The sequence below is a fragment of the Papio anubis genome, chromosome 13 (genome assembly GCF_008728515.1).
Source record: "Papio anubis isolate 15944 chromosome 13, Panubis1.0, whole genome shotgun sequence".
Lineage (NCBI taxonomy): Eukaryota > Metazoa > Chordata > Mammalia > Primates > Cercopithecidae > Papio > Papio anubis.
In genome coordinates, this window is record NC_044988.1 from 102,597,996 (window position 1) to 102,610,915 (window position 12,920).

Sequence of the window (12,920 nt, forward strand, 5' to 3'; positions counted from 1 at the left end):
TGGCCAATATGGAGCTGCACATGTGAAGGGTGAGACTCCAGAGGCCTGGTAGAGAAAAGCTACCGGGAAGCTGTGAACTGAATGGAAATTCACACAGGGCTGGGAGATGCTGGCATTCTGACAACCAAAGTGAGAGAACTTGCTGAACACCCCAGACATTCAGCTGAGATTCCAGAAAGGGCAGACCTTAGCTGCAGGGATACTCTGGCCCTAGAGTAAGAACACTCTAGTCCCACTTAACAAAGCCTAAAAATAAGCTTCAATGGGATGGAGTTAATCCTCCAAACTCAATACTCTTAAAGCAGAATGATGACACAATCCAGACCTTCAAAAATATCAGAAACACAATGTCTAGCATTTAATTGAAAGCTCCTTGACATGCAAAAAAGCAGGAAAATGTTTTCTCTCCTATGAGAAGAGAAAACAGGCCATAGAATCAGATCAGGGGATGACACAGATGTCAGAATCAGCACACCAGGACTTTAAAACAGCTATTATGAGTGCATTTAAAACCTTAAAGGAAAAGATAGTTAAAATGAGTGAACAGATGGAGAATCTCAGCAGAGAAATGAAAACTGTGAAAAAGAACCAGATGGAAATTCTGGAACTGGAAAATACAGTATCTTAAATGAAACAAATCACTAGGTGTGCCGCAATCAGTGAATTTAAAGACAGGAAAAGAGGCAACAGGAAGTAGCCAAACTGCAGCAAAGAGGGGGATGGGTAAGGACTGGAAGAAAGGAACCAAATCTAAGAGACCTGGGGGACAATACCATACAGTCTAACATATGTGTGGAGTTCCAGAAAGAAGAGAGACAGGCAGAAAAAAGATTTCAGAAGATAATGACAGGAGAATTTCAAAATTTCATTAAAAATTTCAACCCACACATCCAAGAATCTCTGAGATCCAAGCAGAACAAACACAAAGTAAGTCACACTTTGATACATCATAGTCAAATTGCTGAAAGCTAAAGAGAAAATATTAACAGCAGCTGGAGGCAGGGGGGGTGCTTAATATGTAGGGCAACAATGGTAAAAATAACCTCTGAGATCTCATCAGAAGAAGTGCAAGCCAGAAGACAATAGAATGACATCTTTAAAGTGTTAAGAGAAAGAAACTGTCAACGTAGATTTCTATATGCAGCCAAAACATCCTTCAAAAATGAAGATGAAATCATGTCATTTTCAGGCATATGAAAGCTGAGAAAATTTGTCACCAGCACACTTTCACTACAAGAGATGTTAAAGGAAGTTCTTCAGGCTGAGAGAAAATGATACCAGAAGGAAACTTGGATCTAAACCAAGGAGTGAAGAGTATTGATAGGTGGGTACATATAAAAGTCTTTCCCCCTTTATATCTTCACTTCTTTAAAAGATGAATGACTATTTAAAACAAAAATAATTACAATATATTGTAGGGTTTATAACATACACACAAGTAAAATGTATGTCAACTGTAAAGAAGTAAGGTAAATGGAAAAATCTACTGCTGCGGGTCTCTGATACCATACGTATTGAGGTGTAATATTCACTCAGAATAGGCTGTGACAAGCAAAAGATGAATATTTAATCCCTAGCAACCACTAACAAAATAAAGCAAAGAGATATGGCTAAAAAGGAAAGAAAGAAAATGAATTACTAAAAAATATTTGGTTAATCCAAAAGATGGCAGGAAAGGAGGAACAAAGAACAGATGACACAAGTAGAAAACAAACAAACAAAAACAGGCCAGGCGTGGTGGCTCATGCCTGTAACTTCAGTGGGAGGCCAAGGCGGGAGGTTCACTTGAGCCCAGGAGTTTGAGGGTGCGATGAGCTATGATTGCACCACTATACTCCAGCCAGGGCAACAGAGCAAGACCCCGTCTCTTAAAAAAAAAAAGTGAGACCCAACTGTATGCTGCCTACAAGACACATATTTAGACTATAAGACACAGACAGTTTAAAAGAAAAAGAATAGAAGGAATATCATACAGACACGAAACATAAGAAAGTTAGAGAAACTTCATTAACATCAGACAAAGTAGACTTCAAGAAAATGAGTATTGCTAGAGAGGAAAAGCAACATTTCCTAGCAATGAAGGGGTCATTTCACCAATGAGATATAACGATCCTTACTGTATACAGTCAACCCTCCATATCCATAGTTTCTACACTCATGGAGTCCACCAACCACAGGTTGAAAATATTTGGGGTAAAAATTATGTCTGCACTGAACATGTAGTCTTTTTTCCTTGTCAATATTCCCTAAACAATACAGTATAACAACTGTTGCATAGCATTTACATTATATTAGGTATTATAAGTAATCTAGAGATGATTTAAAGTGTATAGCAGAATGTACATAGGTTATATGCAAATACTATGCCATTTTGTATCAGAGACTCGAACATCCTCGGATTTTGGTATCCAAGGAAGGTCCTGGAACCAATCCCCCATGGATACTGAGGTGTGACAGTATGCACTTAACAATACATTACATGAAGCAAAAACTTGCAGAGAATAGACAAATCCACAATTCAGAGTTGGGAGATTTTTGACATTTTGGGCCGGATGACTGTAAAAAATTAAAAATAAAAGAGTTGGGAGAGTTTGACACACCTCTCTCAATAACGGACATAATAAGTAGAGTGAGAATTATTAAGGACATAGAAGACTTAAACATTGTCAAACATCTTATCCTAATCAACATTATAGAACACTATATCCAACAATGCAGAATACCTACTTTTTAAGTACACTTGGAATTCACCAGCATAGACCATATATGCATATTTCAAAGGCTCAAAATCACATAGGGTATGTTCTTTTACCACAATAGAATTAAATTAGAAATCAAGAATATAAAGCAATCAGGAAAATCCCCAAATATGTGGGAATTAAGCAAGGTGCATTCTAAATAGTAAACGAGTCAAACAGGAAACCAGAGGCCTAGGTGGGAGGACTGCTTCAGGCCAAGAATTTGAGACTAGACTGGGCAACATAGAGAGATCCCATCTTTACAAAAATAAAAAATTAGCTGAGCATGGTGGCATATACCTGTCGTCCCAGCTACTTGGGAGGCTGAGGTGGGAGGATCACTTGAGGAGCTGGAGGCTGCAGTGAGCCATGATTACGCCACTGCATTCCAGCCAGGGTGACAGAGCAAGACCCGAAAAAAAAAAAAAGAAGAAAGAAAGAAAAAGAAGGAAGGGAGGAAGGAAGGAAGGAAGGAAGGAAGGAAGGAAGGAAGGAAGGAATTCATGCTCACTGTAAAAAAAAAAATCTGAATTGTATAATACACAGCTCTGCCAAGATAAGCAGTTTGGTGTATGGATATTTCTTTAGGTTTTTTTCTGAGCATAAACTAACATGCTTTTTTAAACAAAAACGAGCTCACCCCCTGGATACTGCTGAGCAAATTGTTTTCTGCTCCTCCCTTACTTAGCCATGTATCACCGACATCAAATCACTTTACAGGTTTATTTTTAACAGCTGCCTCGCAATCCATTACATGGGTTTATCACAACTTATTTCACACACCTGCTTATTAACAGAGTTGGAGGTTGCCTGTGTTTCTCATTATGCTTCTGCCACATCTCTCGCTGCATATCTGAGTGCTGGAGCAGAATAAACTCCTAGGAGTTAAATCCCAGGTCACAGGGTTTGCGCAGTTAGCGCTTTAACCAGTAGTGGCTGTTGCCTTTCAGAAAGTTGTGTCCATGTATAATCCCACCATCCTAAGTGGGGTCTTCTGATGAACTCTGTGGCAGTGAGTGTGGGGCTGTTTGTCTGTTTTCGTTGGTTTGGAGACGTTCTCCTATGGCTGAGAGATTCACAGATGTGAAGTTTAGAACCAGGCCAGCGGATGGCCGCAGCGGAGCAGACAGCACCCAGAGCTCTGGGTTCAGACAGGCATTTGCAGAGAGATCCCAAAGCTACCGCTTCCTGCCTTAGGTCCCTTAAATGGGTTTGCTTAAATATCATGATGTCTTGTGTTTATCAAGAACCCCTTGATAAATGGGAACTTCCTGAGCCAGTCTCCAAATGCTTAATTATCTAAACAAGCCCCATCATGGCTCTTAGGTAACAAGCAAAAACCATGACAAGCCTTCCTATTTTCATTTTTGGAAAAATCTAGGAAGATAATTTCATCTCTTCATAATTGGTGTGCTGAATGCAATTAAAAAAAAAAAAAACCTTTTCTTGAATGAGAGTGTCTGCATCATAAAACAGAGCACCGAGACAATTATTTCCATAAAGCTCTGCACTGCATTACAGTATCGCTGTTGTGTGTTCAGACCCTCCCACCACCGCCAGTGCCCCTCCGCGCTCACTCTGTCCCTTCCCGTAACGATGTGTGCACGCACGTAAGCAAGTGGTGCCGCCACAGGTAGACTGCGGGTCATCGGAACAAAGAAGCCATCCCTAACACTGCTGGAAATTTTGTCTTATAACAAGAGACACAATCAAAAGGAGAAGGAATTATTGAAATTCATTTTTAAAGATGAACTCAAGGAAAAGCATTTTTTTTTTCTAAATGTCCTGGTTAATTTTCCATAGTAACCAAATTTGCAGAATAATTGTTCAGGTCTCTATCTTCATTTTAGGGGTGTGACTTTTGTCATGGATTCCTTGCTGGTCTCAGTGGCTTTAGAACTGTAAGCTGGAGGAGGCCTAATTGAGAAGCATTTTTATTCAAAGCTTGATCCTTCTGGGGAGGCATATACATATACTTGTATGTATATACATGTACAAACATTTGTACGTATATTTGTGTGTCTATATATTTGTTTGTATTCCCTCTCTACATTCATATGGTATACCTGTATAATTTGGGGGGTTGTATGCATATGCATATATTTGGGGGTGCAGGTCTCATGTTCCCTTAGTAAATACAGTAGAAGTTATTCAGGCTTGTGGAGCATGGTGTGCGTGGCGGCAGCGCTTTTAACTCCCTTCAACCTGGCAGTGTGTCTCTGCTACAGTTTCTTCCTCATTCCCATCCCTTTATCCTCCTGAACACAAGCTGGCATCCAAGACCGCCTGGGACCACACCGGGAAAGACCTGGAGAGCTGATTTCAATATTTTCTCTCCTCCTGGTAAAATATTTATTGAAACTGTGCAGAGCGAGAAGTCTTCCTCTGGTTCAGAAATTGTTTGCCTGTAAACACACTGACCTGGGTTGGGGGCGCCAAACGAGACGGGAGAAAATAAACAAACAGCACATTCCTATGATGCAGGAGCCGAGGCTTCAGGGGAGATGGCAGGGGCAAGATGGGAGTCACCGCTGGTGCACGGCACAGACAAACCCCCCGCTCCAAAGGATATAAAAAATGATGACTGAAAACTGTTCTGTCTCTTTGGGCTGTGGGCATGTTTTTAGTGGTTAATGTTTTTATGGCAATATTCTTCGGGAGGAAAAATATCTATTCCTGCAAAGATGAACTAATAGAAAATAGTTAAGAACAAAGAGCCAGAAAAAGAAGTGATACTGACCCTTCTCCCCCACACCACCCCAGATACAATGAGAGAGCTGGGGAGGAGGGGCAGGAGGCAGGGAAAGGCGCTCCAAGCTGGGCAGCCCAGCGTCTGGGGCCACTCACCATTGACAAGCCTGTATTTCTGGGCCAGGAGGGCGGCCTGCAGACTTTTCCCACTGCCCACAGGCCCGAGCAGCAGCACCCTTGGGGTGAACGGGGCATTAGTACGATGGTTGCTTTGGACATAGGTCAGAGCTGGAAAGAAAGGATATGAGGATAATAAACCTAGGTCCTAGAGAACAGGAAAGCAGCTTGCAGCCCCTCTGCTTTGACTCTTTTAACGGCAGTAACTATTTTTCTCTTTCACAGCACCATGGAAGCCCTCTGTGCATCTGGCGAAGAGGCAGGGAAAAGAATCATGTGGCAGGCCTGGGCACCAAGGCAGGGAGCAAGTAGTGAAGTCCACAGAAGCCACCCTCGAGCGCTGCCCTGGAATTCCTCTCAACACAGGCGTCTAAACACGTGCAGGTGTCTGCATTTCCTTCCAGGCTGAAGGAAGGATTCCTGTGTTGCAGCTGGGAGGCTGGTCCCGGGACATGAGAGCACTCTCTACAGGGCTGGTGGCTTTTCCTACTGATTCGGGCTGAGCCTCCCAACCGGAAGCCCCAGGACTAGGCTGGTCTTCTAAAATTGCACGCTGGCTTTCTGCTAGGTGCACCTGAATGTCAGATACAAGCTTTGATAAACGCATCCAGTCACATAGGGGCCCAGTGCCCAGGGACTTTTAAAGGACTCGAATTAGTGGAGAGTAATTTGTGCAGCTGCACTCTGGTGACACCAACTTTGTTGCGACTCTCCAAAGAGGTAGTGATCAAATAGGTCACAAGAGTGGCCAGATGTAGCTGCACAGCCTTGGCCTGTGGTGTGCCCCTGGCATTTGGTGAACAAAGAAGTGAGGAGATGGGGTGAGTGTCTCCAACAATGAGGCCACCTGCACGATGGGGGACACTGGATGCCAAGAAGCCACAGGAAAAACATCAAACCAGGTCACCTCCCGCCGGAGCTCAGAAGCAGGGAGCCACGAGAAAAGCTGATGAGGCTGTAAAGGGCAGCATTTCGGGCACCTTGAGGCAGGGCAGATGCCCACAGATGAGGCACGGACCTGTGCCAGCCCCCAAGCCAGCCTTCGAAACAGGGCATCCTTCCCCAGACAGACCTTCCCCCTCCTTCCAAGGCCCCAGACTGTCCTATGCAAAGTCAGCCATGGGTGGCCCCGTTACACTTCCTGCCAGTCTGCCTTTGCCAATGTGCCTTGCAGTGGATTCTGTGCTGGTTGAGGGGCCAGGCCATCATGCTTCCTTCAGGAACATGCCACCCAAGAACCAGACAGATTCCTCATCCTCAGCACTACCGCCATTTGGGGCCAGAAGATTCTTTGTTGCGGGGCCGTTCTGGGCACCGCAGGATGTTGAGAAGCGTTCCTGGCCTCTACCCACTGGGTGCCAGTAGCACAACTGCAAGCACAAAAAAACCTTTACAGACATTGCCAAATGTCCCCGGGGGTGCGGCGGGGGCAAAACTGCCCCCGACTGTGAACCGCTGGGGTATGTTCATTGTGAAAACCCTGACCTCTCAAATCTTTGCAGGACTTTTAAATTGGAAGGGTCATTAGAGAAGAACAGTCCTCTCTTTTTGGAAGGCACAGAGGAGTTAGAATGGACTTTTTTCCAGGTTGTGATCAGCATCATCGATGGCATGTACTAATTGCTACGACAAATACTCCACAGGCACCATCTCGTTTGTTTGACCCAACAATCCCCTGAGGGCTGCGTTATTCACGTCCCATTTTACAGATGAGCCAATTAGATGGAGACTTGGCAGAGCTGGGGCAACTCTCCCAAACCTCCCGCCATGGGTACCATTCCTCCACTGAGAGAAGCCCAAAGGAAGCTACTCAGGCGAGGCTCTCTTTCTTCTCAGACCTTCCATAATCCCGTGCATCTGAAAAGCACAAATACTACAGGCAAAGCAGCCTGCTTACAAATGATGCTTAATTTACAGTAAATAACTAAGTTAATTAGAAGTAATGATCCCCCAGACAGTCTCAACATCTAATTATTCTTTTTAAAAATATGTGGTTGCTGGGTGCACTGCAGAGAGATTAAAAAAACAACACAGAGAGAATTTTGCATTCCAATTTTCAATTTATCTCTCTGCATTATTAATTAATAATAATTAATATTCAGACACTCACATTTTTATTTACAATTCCAGGCATGAATTCTTTATGAATGATCATATGAACTTTTAAATTTAATTAAGTAATTTGGAAGTAATTAATGTGTAAATTCAGAATCATGGCATAAGACAAATGTTGTGGTTGTTTATCTTAAGAGTGCAGTGTTTGTTACTAAAGACCCTTCCGAGATGCAAAATCACTGGAAAATTATAAGCCCTCATAAGCCTGGCATTTCTTCTTTAAGTAGCGACACTTTCTACTAACCCACCCGTTGGCTGACTGCCCCCTTCAGAAGGCGAGGCTGTTCAACCCACGCCGGCAAACATCGCATCTCCGAGCTCAGCGTGGCAATGAGGTTTATGCACCGAGTCTACCGGCAGGAGAGGGTGCTGGGAGAGTCAGCAGGGAAGGGCTTGAGGGAGCTCAAAACCACCTCCCCAGCAAAACAGAACTCTTCTTGGAGAGATTTGAGAGAATATATGAAAAAAAGGACTTTGTAAACTGTCAAGTGTCTTAAATATCTGTGATGTTCCCTGCGTCGTAAACGCTTCATTTACCCGACACTGCGTGGAAGGGGATAACGGGGCTTTCAGATGACTGAAGCTCAGCAAGACTTTTGAAAATGATAATACAGCTGTTCGGGGATAGAATTATTCCACCTTGCCCTTGCCTTTCTGGACAGGGTGTTGAACAATGATAGGAGCTATGGCGTCTGATGTTTATTGAGGCTTTCCTCTGCACCAGAACTGGGCTTGTGGCTGTGGACACATGATTTGGAGAATCCCGTTTAATCCTCACCTACGCCTGGGAGGAGGGCACAAGTTTTGTTCCTATTTTAGGGATGTCAAAACTAGGGCTCCGAGGAGTTAGGAGAATTGCTGAAGGCTGCACAGCTGGGCTGCGTCGGGGCTGAGATTTGAACACGTTGCCCAGCTCAGCCTTTCCCCGACCTCGCACAGGCCGCCTGCAGTGGCTCCTGAGCTGCTGGGAACATGAGCCATTGCTGTGGACGGCAAAGCAGTGCCAGGCGCGGGGCCATGTATCTCCATCCTAAATGAAGCATATCACCTGTGTTGTGTGTGTGTGTGTGTTTTGTTGTGTTGTGTGTGGTGGTGGTGGTGGTTTTGTTTTTGTCTTAATCTTTATATATTTCTTCTTTCCTCTCCCTCAAGGTCAGGCTCAAACTTCTTGCTACCATGTCCCTCCCACCCCATTCCTCACCTCTCCTCCTCCCAACCCCATCACCACCAAATCTGCTGTGGGCCAGAGATGTGACCACGTCTGAGTGTGGGACATTAGCCCAGGGTCTCCAAGTGGGGTGCCCTCAGGGGCTCTGCACACATGCGTTTCTGGGCAGGGAACCTGGGTCATCTATGACTTGACTCCCCGGGTCCCAGGCATGTCACAGACACTGGCCACTCCCAGAGTAAGGGACAAAGTGGTAGAGGGCACAGTGAGCCCGGCCCTTGGCCGCCTGTCCAGGGTGGGGCTGCCTGCTTGTGTTTACCCTGGTAGAAGACGTCCACACATGGCTGGTCAGCACTGATGACTTTGAGGATTTTGGGGTAGGAGGGAATGACCCTGACGATGTTCCTATGATACTCCAGCAGTTTCTGAGCCGTCTCCAGCTCTGAGATATCCTCTGGCACCATCAGACGGTTCTGGATTTCAGATTCGGGTGGCCAGTCAAAGGTGGTGTGATAAATCTCTGCAAGGAGAGAGGTGCACAGTTAGAAATGGCCATGCAGGGGCCCTGTGGGTGCTGCTGTGCTGGCTGGGGTGCTTGCTGTCCTGGAGGCCAGGCCCTGCAAATTCCTGGGGTGTGGCTGACCGCGGCAGGACACTGTCATTCAACACCAACACTTCCAGCGACTCTGAGCCTGCTCTTAACTACTGTTCTTGTTACAATACAAGAACAGGGCCCAGGGCAAGGGCTGCCGTGAACTTCTGAGCACTTACTCTGTGCCAGGCACTCTTGACAGGCACCTACCTGCAGACTCCCATTTCATCCTCAGAGCCATCACATCACTCATTAGGTTGGTATTTTCTCTTTTTTTTTTTTTTTTTTTTTTTTTTGAGACAGAGTCTTGCTCTGTTGCCCAGGCTGGAGTGCAGTGGCCGGATCTTAGCTCACTGCAAGCTCCGCCTCCCAGGTTTATGCCATTCTCCTGCCTCAGCCTCCGGAGTAGCTGGGACTACAGGCGCCCGCCACCTTGCCCAACTAGTTTTTTGTATTTTTTAGCAGAGACAGGGTTTCACCGTGTTAGCCAGGATGGTCTCGATCTCCTGACCTCGTGATCCACCCGTCTTGGCCTCCCAAAGTGCTGGGATTACAGGCTTGAGCCACCGTGCCCTGCCCTAGGTTGGCATTTTCATCCCCATGTACAGATAAGAAAACTGAACCTCAGGTATCCCATGTCTACAACCAGAAAGGGGCAGAGCTAGGGATCCACAAACCCAGGTCTATCTCCCGGACCATCAAGGGCAGTCCCGCCTCCCCCCATCCTCCCGCCAGCCCCTTGCTGAACTGCCTGGTCTTCAAGGCCCAGTTCAAGGGCCCTGTCCCCTGCAGCACCTGCCAATTCTCCCAGGTAATGCTCATGCCTCTCTCTTCTGTATGCATACCAAAGAACAAGGGGTGCCAGGGAGTACATAATTTGTCCCAGGGAGAGGCAGACACGTCCCCTGGCTCCTGTGTGGGCCCCAAGCCCAGGTGCCCCGCATGACCCCCTACACTGTACTCTGGTTCTGCCACAAGAAAGTCTCCTCCTTTAACCTAAACGGGCCTCCCTTTCCTCATCTACCAGAATGTACCCCTGCCAGTGTCTTCCAGCTCAGAGCCCAGCCTGTGGCAGCTTTCCTTGTGTCCCTCTGTGGGTGCCCAGAGCAGAATGCGAGCTGGGGAAATGGTAGGCGGGCTGTCACCACCAGGGTCTCTGAAACCCCATGGGGCTGGGTGGGGGTGGCCATAGCCATACCTCCAGTTTGAGGGTCGATTCTCTTCCCCAGGTTTCTCTCGATCAGGACCGTGTCTGGAGCACTCAGCACGACTGGACAGAGAAGAAAAGGAGAAAAGCAGGCATATCAGGCAGCGGGTGCCACACATATGAATAGCACGGACCAATACTTGCTTCAGGTTTTTTGTTTTTCTGTATAATGACATTAAAACAACAATCATCTCCCATCCCCATGAATTCCTAAGAGAAAGGTCTTCTCGCACCCAAACACAAAGAGCGTAACATCGGGACAGAGTGTAACCTCGGAACAGAGCCAGGCCCATGACTGAAAGTTCTGCCTGTTAGCAACTTCCCTCGTCACAGATAACGCCATGATGGGCATCTCTGCGTGCACTGAACGCCTGCATAGCATTCTAGTTGATTTCCTTCCTGGGACAAAGAATCACCAGGCTGAAAGCAAAACCCCACTTTTCTTTTTTTTTTGAGACGGAGTCTCGCTCTGTCGCCCAGGCTGGAGTGCAGTGGCCGGATCTCAGCTCACTGCAAGCTACGCCTCCCGGGTTCACGCCATTCTCCTGCCTCAGCCTCCCGAGTAGCTGGGACTACAGGCGCCCGCCACCTCGCCCGGCTAGTTTTTTGGTTTTTTTTTTTTTGTATTTTTTTAGTAGAGACGGGGTTTCACCGTGTCAGCCAGGATGGTCTCGATCTCCTGACCTCGTGATCCACCCGTCTCGGCCTCCCAAAGTGCTGGGATTACAGGCTTGAGCCACCGCGCCCGGCCGCAAAACCCCACTTTTCTTAAGAACCAGCCCTGAATATAGTTAGCTCTGTGAAAAATTCAGCTGTCCTGTCCTCTTCCTTGCTGGGTCTCGGACAGTGCCTGGGCTGAGGTCGGGAGCAGGCAGCATGAGCGGGGCGCTCACTGGCTACCCCTTGGGGCTGCAGCTGTGGCAGGTGGGGGACCCTTGGGAGCTACTCACTGACGTGTCTGGGAGTGATCCCCAGGGTCTGGATCCTCAGGGCCTGCTCACGCGTCTCGGGGATACCATCCAGAATCCAGCCCTAGACAGAGGATTCAGAGAGGTGCTCATCTGTGTTGACTTTTAGATTTTTTTGGAATTATTTTAAAAGGAACATAATAGCTTTATAGAAAGACTAGAACTTTTAAGACAAAAAAATACATAAATGTTTCTGATAGCTACCTCACCCTTTAAAAACTAGTTTGTGGCCAGGCACGGTGGCTCACGCCTGTAATCCCAGCACTTTGGGAGGCCGAGGTGGGCGGATCACAAGGTCAGGAGATCGAGACCATCCTGGTTAACACAATGAAACCCCGTCTCTACTAAAAATACAAAAAATTAGCCAGGCGTGGTGGCGGGTGCCTGTAGTCCCAGCTACTCAGGAGGCTGAGGCAGGAGAATGGCGTGAACCCAGGAGGTAGAGCTTGCAGTGAGCCGAGATTGCGCCACTGCACTCTGGCCTGGGCGACAGAGCAAGACTCTGTCTCAAAAACCACAGCAACAATAACAACAACAACAACAACAAAACAAACAAATGAACAAAAAACCCTACTTTGTAATATATTATTATATTCCCTTCTGAATCGTATGTTGGTGGCTATAATCATAACATATATATTTTACATCGATTTTTTTTTTTTTTTGATACGGAGTTTCACTCTTGTTGCCCAAGCTGTAGTGCAATGGCATGATCTCAGCTCACTTCAACCTCCGCCTCCCAGGTTCAAGCAATTCTCCTGCCTCAGCCTCCCAAGTAGCTGGGATTACAGGCGTGTGCCATCACGGCTAATTTTTTGTATTTTTCGTAGAAACGGAGTTTCACCATGTTAGCCAGGCTGGTCTCAAACTCTTGACTTCAGGTGATCTGCCTGCCTTGGCCTCCCAAAGTGCTGGATTACAAGCGTGAGCCACCATGCCCGGCCTACGTCTTGATTTTTTCCACCACACAATAGCAACCACAAGCATCTCTTCACATCTGCACGGCTCCTCATTGTCCCCATTATCAACGGCTGTGCAATGTCCCACCAAGAGAATGTACACAGCAACTTAACTACGCCCATGAATGCACATTTCAACTGCGAGCAGTGTCTACTATCATAAATAATACCTCGACGAACATCTTTGTGCATCTAGCGCTTTCCACATTTTGGATAATTTCCTAAAGAGAGTTTCGGAGAGATTCCTGAGACCAGGGTGAAAACCCCGCTTTTGTTTTTATTTTCTGCCCCATATATCTGCAGTA

General features: G+C 46.5%; 1 protein-coding gene across 4 annotated transcripts in view; it reads right to left on the bottom strand.

The window, feature by feature from the left end:
- Positions 1 to 12,920, bottom strand: part of AK8 (adenylate kinase 8) — a 159,069-nt gene that overhangs the window by 96,843 nt on the left and 49,306 nt on the right. For 3 of the 4 annotated variants that reach the window (XM_021927091.2, XM_021927090.2, XM_021927093.2), the window contains 4 exons: positions 11,639 to 11,720; positions 10,680 to 10,751; positions 9,209 to 9,409; positions 5,586 to 5,717 (listed from right to left, as the gene is read on the bottom strand). In XM_021927091.2, coding sequence (XP_021782783.1) covers positions 5,586 to 5,717; positions 9,209 to 9,409; positions 10,680 to 10,751; positions 11,639 to 11,720 — 487 coding nt within the window. The remainder of the gene's footprint in view (positions 1 to 5,585; positions 5,718 to 9,208; positions 9,410 to 10,679; positions 10,752 to 11,638; positions 11,721 to 12,920) is intronic. The other variant, XM_021927092.2, reaches the window with a different exon arrangement.